The sequence below is a fragment of the Aristolochia californica genome, unplaced genomic scaffold (genome assembly GCF_029961685.1).
Source record: "Aristolochia californica isolate CCGP_79_NKW_82.1479 unplaced genomic scaffold, dmAriCali1.0.hap1 SCAF_13, whole genome shotgun sequence".
NCBI lineage: Eukaryota > Viridiplantae > Streptophyta > Magnoliopsida > Piperales > Aristolochiaceae > Aristolochia > Aristolochia californica.
The window spans coordinates 5,596,803-5,610,870 of NW_027181804.1; the positions used below are offsets into that span (position 1 = coordinate 5,596,803).

At 38.2% G+C, this 14,068-nt stretch overlaps 2 protein-coding genes across 3 annotated transcripts; one reads left to right on the forward strand and one right to left on the reverse strand.

Annotated features, from left to right (window-relative positions):
* The first annotated feature begins 357 nt into the window (after positions 1-357).
* Positions 358-5,975, forward strand: LOC137948745 (probable enoyl-CoA hydratase 2, mitochondrial). Its single transcript, XM_068794904.1, has 8 exons — positions 358-617; positions 1,095-1,264; positions 1,835-1,909; positions 2,511-2,601; positions 2,694-2,745; positions 5,118-5,221; positions 5,310-5,386; positions 5,691-5,975. The coding sequence occupies exons 1-8, from the start codon at positions 422-424 to the stop codon at positions 5,865-5,867; spliced, it is 942 nt and encodes a 313-aa protein (XP_068651005.1). The 5' UTR covers positions 358-421; the 3' UTR covers positions 5,868-5,975.
* A 2,516-nt stretch (positions 5,976-8,491) lies between these two features.
* LOC137947806 (serine/threonine-protein kinase D6PK-like) lies at positions 8,492-13,660 on the reverse strand. 2 transcript variants are annotated; one of them, XM_068793591.1, is made up of 3 exons: positions 13,348-13,660; positions 11,165-12,650; positions 8,492-9,560 (listed from the first exon to the last, which is right to left on the reverse strand). In XM_068793591.1, the coding sequence occupies exons 2-3, from the start codon at positions 12,397-12,399 to the stop codon at positions 8,672-8,674; spliced, it is 2,124 nt and encodes a 707-aa protein (XP_068649692.1). In that variant the 5' UTR covers positions 12,400-12,650; positions 13,348-13,660; the 3' UTR covers positions 8,492-8,671. The 2 variants fall into 2 exon arrangements, with proteins under 2 accessions (XP_068649692.1, XP_068649691.1); XM_068793590.1 differs by having other exon boundaries at positions 13,319-13,660.
* Between the last annotated feature and the right edge of the window lie 408 nt (positions 13,661-14,068).

Here is a 14,068-nt window from a genome sequence, read left to right on the forward strand (position 1 = left end):
AGCCCACAATTTCACTCTTCAAAACGAGGTTAGAGTATATAAAAATATCACATTTTCCACTCAAGAAGGGTAAAAAGGAGTTTAGGTTTTAAAGAAAAATAGGTGGATGAATTTTAATGACATGGCAAGTTTACCGAGCCACGTGGATTTCAAACTTTGAAATCCAATAGTTTTGAAAGTAAGTTTTGGAATTTCGATATTTTGGTAAATAGAAGTTTAAAATTCTGTACTTTGGTAAATAAATCCGAGATTTTCCTATTCCTCGAAACAGGGGCTGTTTCGTAATTTGGAAGGTCCATAGCTTGGTCAGTTATCTTCCCTGTCAAAGTTTGGTTAGCTTCGTGATCAAACAGTCATTTGTCTCTCTGAAGTCTGACCTATACTTCCGCCTCCTTTGCTGTTCCTGCCTAGCTTTCCGGAAATGATTTATCGAAGTTTCCCTATTCTTGCCAGATCGCTTTTCAATCAATGCAGACAAAATCCACAGCCCTTTTATGAACGTGTGAGCCCGATTTCGGGAAACTCACATCATGGACAATTTCAAAGTTTCAGAAATCTCATCTTGCAATCTGCTTCAGAGTCGGTAAGGATGGAGAGGCTCTCCGGTCATGATTCTGGTAAGTAGTTAAGGTTATTGTCTTTTTGTTTGTTTGTGTTTTATTTCTATAATTTCTTTGATCAATTTGTGTCATCGTTTTTCTTCTGCTTATTTTTGCTAATGGTGACCAGCACTAGCACCTGCTTCTTTACTATGAGTTTTGAACCTCAGCAGGATTTATCCCACTTCTAAAAGATTGTTCTAAAAGTCTGGAAGCCTGAAACTGAAAAGCTACGGGTTGTAGGCTTATTCTCATGCTGCCTTAATGTTAGATTCCTAAGTAAATTTTATTTTTATTTTTTAATTTTTAATTTTTAATTTTTATTTCACTTGAAGCAACAAGGAGGAGACCAGGGTGGTCTGGTAGTCATTTTTGGCAGTGAAATAGCGACTTCTGGCTTTGACAACAAATGCACTGAGCCAAAAAAAAAAGCGCCTCTTTGTGCATTTTGTATTTTATTTCTCTAAATACGAACCGCTTCGCTTTATTTTGCAGGAATCATCGAGGTGCATTTAAAAAGGCCTGGAGCCCAAAATGCTATTGGAAAAGATATGTTGATTGGCTTGCAGCATACTCTGGACATTCTTAATGGAGATTCTTCAGCAAATGTTGTAATGATATGCAGCTCAGTTCCAAGGGTATTCTGTGCAGGGGCCGATTTGAAAGTAATATGTTAACACCCTTTGTCATTTGCTTTTGTCTTACAGTAAATATATTCCCTGTGATTAGGTAGGGCCAGATTGTGGGAAGGCTCTTATGGTAACCTGAAATGAGAAATTTAAATATACTTTTGTCGTAAAAAATAATGCTTGATAACGAGGATTACAATCAGGACCAGGTAGGTTCCAGTCTTGCTTGCATATATGATTGCTTATGGTTGTCATTCCATCAGATATTCCATCCTAGAAACCACACCTAATACCAGACTCTTCAAGAAATAACCATCTTCAACTTAAAGCTGATCTTCAGTTAATTACTGCTTTAACTGCCCAACAGTTTTTAGAAAGAAATAAGTTAAGGTAAAATCGAGTGGCTAGGGAAGTATATGGTTACTCAGCCCAATGAAACCTACGTGCAGAAGTGTTTAGGGGGTCTGGAGGTTTAGTGCTTGAATTCAGACCAAAACTTTTATTCATCCAGAAGGGTATAAATGAGTAGTAGTGTACATATTTCTTATCTGTTCAGTGTTGTCAGACATCCCTAATTTCCTTTGGCAACATTTATCATGTGTGCAGGAACGAAGAGTGATGAGTATTTCAGAGTCTCAGCTTTTTGTCAACTCTCTGCGATCAACTTTCTCACTTTTAGAGGTTACTGTTCTATATTTAGAGCCTATGTTTATGAATTTATTTGTTCCTTGTAACTGAACATAACTTGACTACCAAACTCTGCTCCAATTCAATTAGCCTAGACTTGTTGAAGACTGCAAGGATTTTCAGCATAGAACTCTGCCATATATGTTATTTTGAACTATGCCATTTATTTGGCCCAAACAAAATGCACTCAGACCATTTAAAAAAATACCAAAATGAGCCTTTGTAGCTTATTTTTGTTTTTGTCTGTGTACTGCAATGATAATCCGGACATCGGCTTAATATTCTCATTCATGTGGGGACCAAGTTGTGACAATTTGAGGATCAAGTTGATTGAGATCTGCAATTCTGTCCCTTAGTTCAAAGAGTTTGGATGTTCATTTCTTCTATTACTGGTTGATCCTTGAGTGTGAATATCACCTATTGCCTACCATGCAGAACAAAATTTGTCATGTATGGCAACTAACTATGAATTGATTGTTTTATTCTGCTGCACTTTGTCTAATTTCCCCATTAGAGTGCTCAGTCTGTATTTGTTGTTTTCAGTCATTTTCAACCCTTGGTTAAGTCTACTGAAAGACATTCCTTATTTCAACAGGCACTGCCTGTTCCTACAATTGCTGTTATTGAGGGAGCAGCTCTGGGTGGTGGGATGGAAATGGCTATCTCATGTGATCTACGTATATGTGGTACTGCTCACAAGGTTCAATCAGATTTCCCGTTTAGATTGTTTGATTCCAAAAAAGTCAGATGATTGACCACTTTCCCTCTGATCCTGTAGGAGAAGATGCAGTATTTGGTATGCCAGAAACAGGACTTGCTATAATTCCTGGGTATGTACATGAAGCCTAATAACACTATGGAAAGGAAAATAATTTTATTTTTGTTATCTTAATCAGCAGACACATTGAAAATAGTAGTGTTTTTGTTATCTTAATCGCCACACACTTTTGCCACACACTTTCTTAGTAGCTGACACAAGAACTGGGCCACTTTATAAAGAAAACATTCTTGTAACACTTTATTTTAGTGCTTACATACTCCATAAAAAAAAAATTAAGAAAAAGCCTGATCTGTTCTATTTAAATACTGTTCCACCAGCATTTGGCTTATTTGGTCATAGGCCCTACTGCTCACGGCTTTTAGCACCTACAGTTCCTGGAAAAAATACTGGCCCTACTGACTTAAAATAAAGAGAATCTTCTTAGGCTTGTGTCTTTGCTATATATCGTTTTTATCAAACACCAAAACTAATAAAGTTTGGATATACTTGTGACTTGAAACTAGTCCAATTTGAGACTCATAAATTCAATGTTTTTAAAAATGATTTACCTTCTTATGTCCACATGATTATGACAATCATTTCCCGAGATACTATAGATTCTTTGTCCTCAAATGCGCACTAAAATGAGGACACTCTTGCACTCTGTCGAACCTTGGGCTAATTGCTCAAATTAAGCAAAATGTTTGAAGGTTGAAAGGGTGGGAGAAAACATGAATACAAAAAACTTAAAAGCTCAACAGATGGAAATGAACTTTGCTAGCCAATTGATAGTGGAAAGGGATTCAGCCATTGTCATTGGATGGATGAGTACAGAGGCTGCCTTCCCTTGGAATCTAATGCACATATTGGATGAAGTAGCTGATCTTTCAGCAGAGTGACATACTGCTTGGAGTAAGGTCCCTAGATCTGCAAACTCAATTTTAGACAGCCTTACCAGAGCTGGAGTTTTTAGAGAAAGTTTGGCCTTTGGGCATCTCTTGCCCTTTAACAGCCTGTACTCTATGTTGTAGCCTATGTTTACCCAATTTAATAAAATAAAATTCCCATTTTCCAGAAAAAAAAGATGGAAATGTGACTCGGATCTTCAACCCTTAACTAGTCAAAGGAGTTTGAGGGACTCTTCTTCTCTCAAGAGGATGAAGGGGAGCCTTGAGAGGACTTTGGAAAGGGGCAAGAGACTTGCTTCTCCTGGGTTTGGACAAGTGAGCACACACTCGACACATGGACATGTTAGCACATGTATGTGCATGCAAGTGTGGGCACATTTGAGTACCCTATTTACACATGTGCATGTCATTTGACCTGATGTTTTCTTATGGGGGATTGTGCCCCTCACATTGCATCATGTGGAACTATCCTTCTCCTGTCCTTCAAAAACAAAAATAAAAAGTTATTAGTTTGATGATTGTATGTGTGGTTGCACACGTGCAAAGCACTTGAGACATTGAGTTAGGCTAGGTTTAGTTGGAGTTAATCATTTACTTAGCATGTCTTGTAATGTTCATATGTTACAAAATGAGACTACCATTACAAACCATTGCAGGAGTGACGTATATATTACATATGCAACTGTCCACATATATAAATCAACAAAGAATGGTGCTTCTGTAATGTTCTTGACCAGACCCTATAAAACAGGGCCAAAAGGACGAGAGGAAGAACCAACAAGAAGCAAGTCTTGTTCCTCTGTCTGAAGTCCTCAAAAGCTCCATAAATTTTCTTGAGAGAAGAAGAATTATTCATAGGTCAAGTTTTGGGCTTCATTTCAATCTTTTAAACTATCAAATCATTTTTTTGTCATGTTTTTCCATCTTTTTTTTTTGTATCAAATGTTGTTTTCCGATGAATTTGATCTTTAACCATGCATGTTTCTTAAGTTTGTGCAATTAGATGTAATGTTCTATAGAGTTCAAGAGTGTCCTCATCACAGTGGAAGTTTTAAGGGCACAATGAGGATGTGATTATCTTTTAGTGACAGGAGCTGTTTTCTGATTTGTAAACACTTCTTAACTGCATTTGGATGGGCTTACACTTATAAATTATTTTGAAGTGCTAATTTTTTATTTTAGTTATTTAAGCTCTTGTTTTCCACTTTCATGGGCTGTCTAGTGGTGATCGGGGCACTCGTTCAAATGTCATGACAAAATGTTATGGCTTGGCTTTAATCTATATAACATATATTTTTCTCTCTTCTTTGTTTTTTTTTTTTTGTTTTTTATTTTGGTGAAAAGTGATCTTTTGAAACAAGAAACAGTTGTAAACTCTTTTTTTCTGGCTCCTGTTCTGGATAACTTCGTCCTTAATCCTTAAATTCTTCATGTTTTTACTTATACAGCTAAAATTTCCTTTATCTTTGTAAACGTGATAATGGTGAGGTTTATTTTTCAGCTTTAAATGAGATTATGTACTTGTTGTCTGCAGTGCAGGGGGGACCCAACGCCTCCCTAGGCTTGTTGGAAGATCAGTGGCAAAGGAACTCATATTCACTGGAAGGAGAATTGATGGCAGAAATGCACTATCATTGGGTAACATTTCTTTCAAGCACTACGTTATCAAATTTCATTCATCTCATTTAGCTCTCCTTGATTAAATAAATGTTGGATTGTGAGACAGGTCTTGTCAACTACTGTGTTCCAGTTGGAGAGGCTTATTCAAAGGCTCTTCAAGTTGCACGTGAAATAAATGAAAAGGTAAGTGATCATACTTGCATTTGTTATATAAGGAATCTACTAACAGAAAAAAAATATTCATGGAATATCTGTCCTACTGACAACATGCTTGTTAGTGATGTTCTCTTAAGTTTCATTATCAATTTAATTAGTTGGTATTGGAGGCGACAGAGATTATGCCAACTTAACATTGTTGTTCACTTAGTGTTGTCCAAGTCAAGTTCCAACATTACATCGACTGTTCCTTTGCATCATCAATTATAGACAATCTTATTCTTCTTTGTCAAAAGTTTGACATACATAAGAAAGTTTGTGGTCTTTTCAGGGTCCTGTGGCGCTTAGGATGGCTAAGCGTGCTATTAATGAGGGGTTGGAGGTGAACAAATCTTCAGCTTTGGCATTGGAAAAAGAATGCTATCAACAGACCTTAAGCACAAAAGATCGTCTTGAAGGCTTGGCAGCATTTGCAGAGAAGAGAAAGCCTGTATATACTGGTAAATAATCAATCCCACTTTTGATACTATTCATCTTCAACTGTAAAATCCAATTCACTAGTCCAACAAACAGCTACGTTTGCTCTTAGCTTTTGAATAACCCGTTCTATTCCCTATTCTTTTTTTCTTGGTCTATATACCCTCTTGCTTTGTAGCATGAAGCCTGCAGTTTTAAGTATTTTCACTAGTTACCTGGAAATCTAGTATTACATCAGTGGATATGGCAGCAATAGGGCTATAGTTCAGAAGTAGAATCAGAATTTAGATATCTGGATCCGAAATCCCTTATATGCTGCAGTTTTCCCTATATTTTCATTATTTTACCCCGAAGGTGAAGAATCTTTTTGGGTTCCCTACCTTAGGAGATCAGATTAACTCTTGTTTTTCTTTGGACATAGAAGGTATCAAGGGTGGGGACCTTTTCCTGGACGGGATAGGTACATGTTAGAATTGGGTCATCTAGATGGTTGCTTTGGGTTGGGTTTACCAAACCTAAATCTAATTATATCCTTTAAAAACCCAATAAGCATTAGGTTTATATTGGATTTATATTAGGTTTCATTTTAGGTTTAATGGATACCCAATAAGTTTATAAGGGTTCCTAATGGGAATCCTTAAGAACTTATTAATAAATTGGAGAACAATATTTAAGTAATCATATTAACAAGCTTAAGAAGAAAAAGGGCAATGAAAGCACTATCATTGTTTATAAAATAACAAATTAATAAATTGTAAAAAAATTATTATAATCCTCAACGTGATATACACCGATTCATACCTGATTCAATCCGCATGGAACAAATCACATAGGTATTTCTTTGCACCAGTCAAATCTACAAGATCCCTAGTTGAAAAAATAAAAAATAATAATAACCTAATCTGGCAATGTGTGGATCATGTAGTGCAATAACTTGACCTAACCCATTTGTATGGCTTCTTCCTCAACCTACATGAGTGCTCCACTAAAAGTCTCCAACTGATATATATTTCAAAAGAAATATATGTAAGTCTATTTTTTTACCTTATCAAACCAATTCTCAATTTGAGCTTTTTAGAGGGAGATATAAATTTTGCAAGGGTCAATGGTTATGTTGGCCAAAGAAGAAATAATAATTAGTTTGGCCAGATTACAAAGTCCGAAATCTATCACATTCTCTTTCAAAAGAAGTATATTTTATAAAGAAGACGGCATAAGCCAATATAATCTTTGTGGATAGTGTATCCCCAAGAGTAGAAGAAGGCATCCTATTGATGGGAAAACACGTAGTGAGAACTGCATCACCATCACCCCAATATAATTGGGGAACATTTATGTAAAATAACATGGTACATGCCATTTCCAAAAAATAATGATTTTTATGTTGAACTACTTTATTTTGTTATGGAGTAATGAATTCCAACCTATTATCGCCGCAAAGTATACAAATAAAAGTATCAAATTGATTTTTGATTTCATTGTAAAAATTTTGAAATACATCACACACCTCAAATTTCTCGAAGATACATTCAAGTACATCTATTAAAATCATCAATGAATAAAAGAATTTATTTATAACCTAACAAATTAGTTATAAGACAAGGACCCAAAACATCAAAATGAACGATGTTAAACAAACGATTGCTCCTATTATGTGATACAAGAAATTTGGTGTGAAACATGCAAAATGGTTAGATAACCGTTTCACATATTTCGCATCAAATAGTTTTTCGTTTTCGGTTAGCCGTGTCCACCCTAGAATAGTATATATTTAAACATATGAGAGGCAGTTTTTGTTATTTAATGTGTATGGTTACTTGTAAATTATGGCCAAAATTCAAGAGTGATTGTGATTAATCCATAAATTGCTTTTAGCCCACTCAATGCCATCATCATCACCTCTGCCGGTACCACCATTGTTGGACATGAAGCTTCTTATCCTCCCGATCGCCACATTCATGTCTTCCCACTCATTTTCCCGAAACAAACTCTGAACCATCCTGGTTCCTCTGCGCTGAAGTTTAAATCTATCTTCTCCAGAATGATCCTCCATAGCTGCAGCTCCCCTTCCCAGGCAATCCGAGCCCCTTCACCTAGTCTCCGTGTCTTCTCCGCAGGAGCTTTGGGTGAAATCTCTGTCCGCAAGCGGACAAATCTGTGATGATACCATTGAGAAGCTCGACATCCTCCTTGCACCTGTTCTTACTGTTTGATTCGTCGAGTATAGAGAGCACCTCTATACCCGCAGACCCAGATCCTTTCAGAGGCTGTACACGATATCTACTAAGGAAAACGGAAAAGAAAAAATTACTAATTTTTAAAAAAATTAATGATTAAAATTATATAAAGCCTAAGAACTATGTTCCAATTAAAATCAATATTCCCAATAGATTTCTATTTAAAAATTTATTATAAATAAATATATTATGATTTAATATTTTGATGAATTTAATATTTAAGACACTACTTTTAACTTTTATATTACCCAAAACACTTTTGAGTATGCAGAGGATAGGCAAGGTGTCTCCAAACCTTCTCTTTGTTCTCAAAGTCCTATTTTCATATTCTCCGCAGAATCATTCCTTCATGGGCAAATGAGAAGATGTTAACTACTTTTTCATCTGGCGATAAAAAAAGGCAAAAAACACAAGGAAAACACCAACTCGTGCTTTCAGAAGTAGAAAAAAAAGAGTTCTATGAAAAGTAAGAAGACCTTCTGTTCTTGACAGGCTGCTCAGCAATTCTCTTATATGATGGTTACCATTGCCCTATTAGAGTAAAACCAGGATATGAAATGCCATACTTGTACAATTCAGAATCCATTCTACTCCAAAACTAGAAGAATTCAAAGTCCAGATATTTACCCCCAGACTTCATGTCTGCTCCAACCATCCTCTTACTGCTCCCAATACCAACTGGGCTTACTCCCTCTGCTGCCCCAAATTTCACCGGTAACTCCGTTTCTACTGGTCTTGGCACCTCCGGTGGTGTGCTGCATCTTATTAATGCCCAGTTCACCCCCTCAAAGAATGGATGCTGTTTTATCTCAGTGGCCCCCCTCTTTACTCCAAGTCGATGCTGAGGTTCTTTCACCAATAATCCTCGAATTAAATCCCTGCTAGAATAACTTGTTGCTGGAGAATCTGGAAATCTAAGCTGCTGACCCACCACATTGAATAGGGTCGCCCGGTTGCCCGACCCCTTGAATGGTGTCTTGCCGTATAGCAGCTCGTGCAAGAAAATTCCAAAGGTCCACCAGTCCACTGCACTCCCATGACCTTCGCCTTTAATGATCTCTGGTGCCAAGTATTCATGAGTACCAACAAAGGACATGGACCTGGCCTGGGTAGGCTCTGCCACAAGTTCCAGCAGGGTTGAGTTAACTACCTGACCTTGCTCAGCACGTGGTTTTCGGTTCTTTTTCTTGTTCTTATGAGGGAATATCTGTGGCAAGAAGCACGCAGGCTGTATACACACGGAAGAAGGCTCAATACAGGCAGGCTGTACACAGAAAGCACCTCCACCTCGTTTAGAGGGGTCAGACTCAAAGGAGGAGGTCTTTATCAGTGTAGGGGAAACTGCACATCTCAGAGAGAGGTCAAAATCAGAAAGCATAATGTGGCCGTCATCACGGACCAGGACATTTTCTGGTTTTAAGTCACGGTAAACTACTCCCAACATGTGGAGATACTCAAGGGCCAATAGTACCTCCGCTGCATAAAACCTGACTCATCAAAAAACCTGAAGTCAAAATTTGCTCAGCTTACAAGCTAATGAAACAAACGAAAAAAACAAATGACAGTGGTTAATTAACTCATTATGATGGCACTTGACAAAGTGACTGACAAGCTACATTAACAAGACCTTGCAGAGACTTTGTTACATCAGTACTCAAAAGGCAAATAGTTTCTTACTACACATTTGAATAAGTGCTATTCAAATAGTTTCTTTCCCAGCCAATGAAATGCATCTGATACATGGTTGATTAAACCTGTACTACCACAGGCCTCTGTTTCAGGATTTGAGAGAGTTATCCATTGCCACTAAAAGAATAAACGACTTAATGCTGTGGGAATCTAAAATCTATAACTGTTAACCAGCATACAAAGTGAGAAAGTAAGCTAATGTCCTAGTTTGTAGACCATAACATGGGATGCAAGCCCTGTCATTTCTACATGTAGGTAATTTTGAAATGGGTAAAAAACAACTATTTGTTTTCTATCCAATTTAATCTCTAATTGTAATTCAGTCTCTCCCCCATTGCTTCTCAGAATAAGCTCACCTCTTGACAAAACCACTGTTACTAGGCACTCCATTTCTATGTGCATAACTTGATTTCTGCTTGGTAGAACGGAAGCAGTTATTCCAGCAATGCCCCTCTTGAGCTTAATCCCGACACTGGTATGGATGCCAACATACTTGTTTGACATGGACTACTCAGTAGGGATATCACTAACCACAAGAATCATCGTGGTAACCAATCATGATGTTCTACAAGCTTGGCCCATTTGCTAACCATTTTATGGTCTGCACAATGGCTGGATTCCATGCTTGGGTTTCTTCCAGACATTCAGGGACAGCCTCTAAGAATTTAATAGCAAATTTCTGAGCATGCCTTCCTTCAAACTTACGAGGTTTGTATAGTCCGCATAACGTTGATCTTTCAAAAGTTACTTATATGTGTCTTGAAGATGAATGCACAGTAATTATCCAGAACTGATCCACCTCAGAAGTCCTGCTTGATACATTTCAGAAATCAATGTGGCCCATCAAGATTATTCTACCATCGGGCAACCATCATATCACTGAGTAATCAATCTCCAATCAAGAATTGCTCCTAAGACAATTACCAGATTTCCGACAAGAATTACTTGGTATTGAAGCCCACAGCTATTTCTCCTAAACTACAGGATGAAGGGTCAAACATCAACTCTCATGAGCTTGGTAAAATATCCACTATTGGAACCTATCCGAGTATCTGCAGACATTAACTTAAGCATATGGAATTTGCCTCTGATGAGTAATTCTGCAGATTCTATTGCCCAAAACAGCCTAAGAGAGCATACGGATGTCATATCAGTAAAACAAAAGAAAATAGCTCAGCTGGTAGAAGGAAACGCCTAATCACCAACTATAGGCTGGAGAAGAAAAGAAAATTTTCTGAAGAGATTGTCATTGAAATTAGCTATGACAAAAGTTACTGACGTTAACAATCCCAGCAAATAAATAAAACAACGTTTGTATGCATTTAAAGAAAAATTAAATAAGATAAATAATGGCAGGGAAAAAGCGAACAGCAGGCAAAAAATTGTCCAGAAAGATGCATACCTTGCAGCATATTCAGAGAAATGTTTCCCTGGCTGCCGCTGCCTCAAGGAATGGAGATCTCCTCCAGGGCAAAACTCCATAACCAAACATGAGAATCTATCTGTTTCAAAATGTGTATACAAAGTAGGCAGAAATGGATGATCAAGCAGCTGCAATATCTCCCTCTCTGTCTGAGCCCGTGTCAATTTCTTCCGACTAGCAAGAGATGCCTTGTCCATCACTTTCATTGCAAAATAACATCTGGTACCACTTAACTCTGAGAGATACACACTGCCTATATCGCCACACCCAAGGCGTTTCAACAATCTGAAGTGACTCATGCCCAAGATGCCATCCCTTGACCTAACTGCAAGAATCGCTTTCCATCTAGGATCATTACCTTTGTGAGGCTTGTTTGCGCTCCCAGTAATATTACTCCAATTACTATCATCACTAAGGCCACTACTATCACTTGCTCTGCTCATACTAGTCTTTGCACTTTCAAGCGAGTCTCCTCTAACACTTCCTTTGGTACTCTCACAATTTCTTTCCACACTAAGCATTCCATCACTTCTATAAGTACTTGTGCAGCTATTAACTATGCTCATAGCTGTGACAACACCAGTGCTATCTATACTGCTATGGGGACTCACATTGCCACTAGGAGGCAAGGATGCATCCCATACACATTCCTTCTCCTCAGAATCTGGAGGCAAAAATGAGCTTTCTGTGGTTTGTGATGCACGGGGAACTAAAAAAGGAGAAGAAGTTGGTTCCAATTCATTAGGCTCCTCAACCAAGCATTCTGGAGGTGAAAGAAGAGCTGGACCAGGTTTCATGCCCGGTAATCGAATTGTAAGATCATCTAGAAAAGGACCTTTCATAGATAAACTCTTCACCAAACATCCTGTCTCTGGTTTGCTTTGATCAATTGCAACATAGACTGTTCTCATCAGATCAGTATCGACTGGTTCGGGAGGATGACTAGCCCCAGAAAATGAACTCGGCCCACCTTCATCAAAGGAATCACTGACTTTAAAGGAGGGAGCATCGGGTACAAGATCTTCTGGTTCTTCAAAAGTGTCATTTCCTTTCCACGTTTTTATGAGAACACTTACCTCTGAAGCTCGATCCCACTTCCCATTCGAGGGAAGCTCCTTCTCTGTTCGCAGACTGGCAAGTAGACTTGCTCCCTGCTCCGTCTTTGTAAGCTCTCCTGATGCAGGTATTGTCTTTGATTCAGTGATCTTCTCCATATTTTATGAATGATTACCATCAGACGGAATGTATCTTTCTTGACCGGAGAACACTCTACTTTGCTTCGAGAATTCTAATCAATGTCAAGAGTTAACAGAAAAACGATGACCCATTTAGATTAGAGATGCTTGGACGGATTCCTTTTGCGAACACATTTACTGTAAGCTGTGTACGTTTTCTCCACAAAGTCCCTCAAACCGCAAGTCTCAATCCCCACTCAGACGAGTAGAGATTCCACTTCATTCAAGACCTAACAGGAGAGAAAAAATGTCCAACATTAGAAAAAGATTTATTAATCAACAAAATCATTAAGATCGATTAGATAATAAACAGACAATGAATAGAACATTTCGCGGGATATTTAGTAGAAACATTTAATGAAAATCAAGCATGCATGGCCTCCAAAACCACCAGTAAATGTCGATTCAAGTCCAAAAGTGTGGAATACCATTCAAAGAGGCCGTCCAAACAACCCATTTGCAAAGACAAAAAGAGACTGTCACCAACTTTCAGATACTCCAGTTCACAAAACACCCAGTCGCAAACCCAACTAAAATTCTCAATAAATCACTAGATCAAGGACAGGGAAACCAAACACACTTCATAAAAGACAAAATTAACTCACTGCAGCCTCAAGAGCAAAGATTAAGAAACATAAAGTGGAAAACGAAAACCCGCCAGAAGAAAAAAACAGACCCAAAACCAGGATCAGAAAAAACCGAAGTCCCGAAACTCCTCATCATTCTTCCTACAGTTGCACACTTCTTCACTCACCTTTCACATCCCCACCAAAAATAGAACAAACATAAAAGAACCAATGAAAAAATCACAAGCAAAATGAAAAACTGAGATCCTCGGATTAGCCCCTCAACAGAGAAAAACACAATAGAACAAAGATTATAAAAAATGAAAATCAACCTGAAGAATCAGATTTCAAACACACGCACCAAACTTCCTCTTTTTCCTAGCTCTTCTTCCTTCAAGCACGCCCCACCCGAAACCCGAACACAGAACTAGGGTTGAGAGCTCCAGCTTCAGTTGCTCCACTTCCCTCCCTCGCAGCCGGTTGGTCTCCGCGAAAAGAGAGATAGAGAGAGAGAGAATTGCAGAGAAGGCAAGTGGCGGAGAGCTGAAGCTGCTACTCTCCGCTTTTGCTTTTTCTGTACTAATGCAAACGCCGAGAAAGCAAAGCCGTGGGACCTTCTTTAGAACGCATTTGGGGCGGATGGACCCACTGCTGCCCCCCTTTTGCGCTACACCTCTTTTCCAAGCTTCGTATGATCACATACACTTCCCAATCGCTTTTTGATTTTATAACGGAGATCAAAGACTTCCCTTCTACTGAATGATTATCGTGGCCTTCATTAGTATTTCTTTCTTAACCTTAATTTCTGTAACAGTTCCCACAGACCACCTCGAGAATTTCTGTAAGGAGAAAGGAGAAGTGACCGATTATCAGAATAAGGGAACTATAGAAGATTTATTTTCGGCATTGACAAAAGGGATCCAATTGACAAGCTTTTATTTGTCAAATTGGACTTCACTAAAATAGGGGAACATGGCATTTCCAAAGCTCCATTAAAATAACCCTCTCCTCTTTCGCTGTTTACTCCAATTCAGATCAATGAAAACGGACAAGAATCTTTGAAACTTCTCACCTTAAAAATG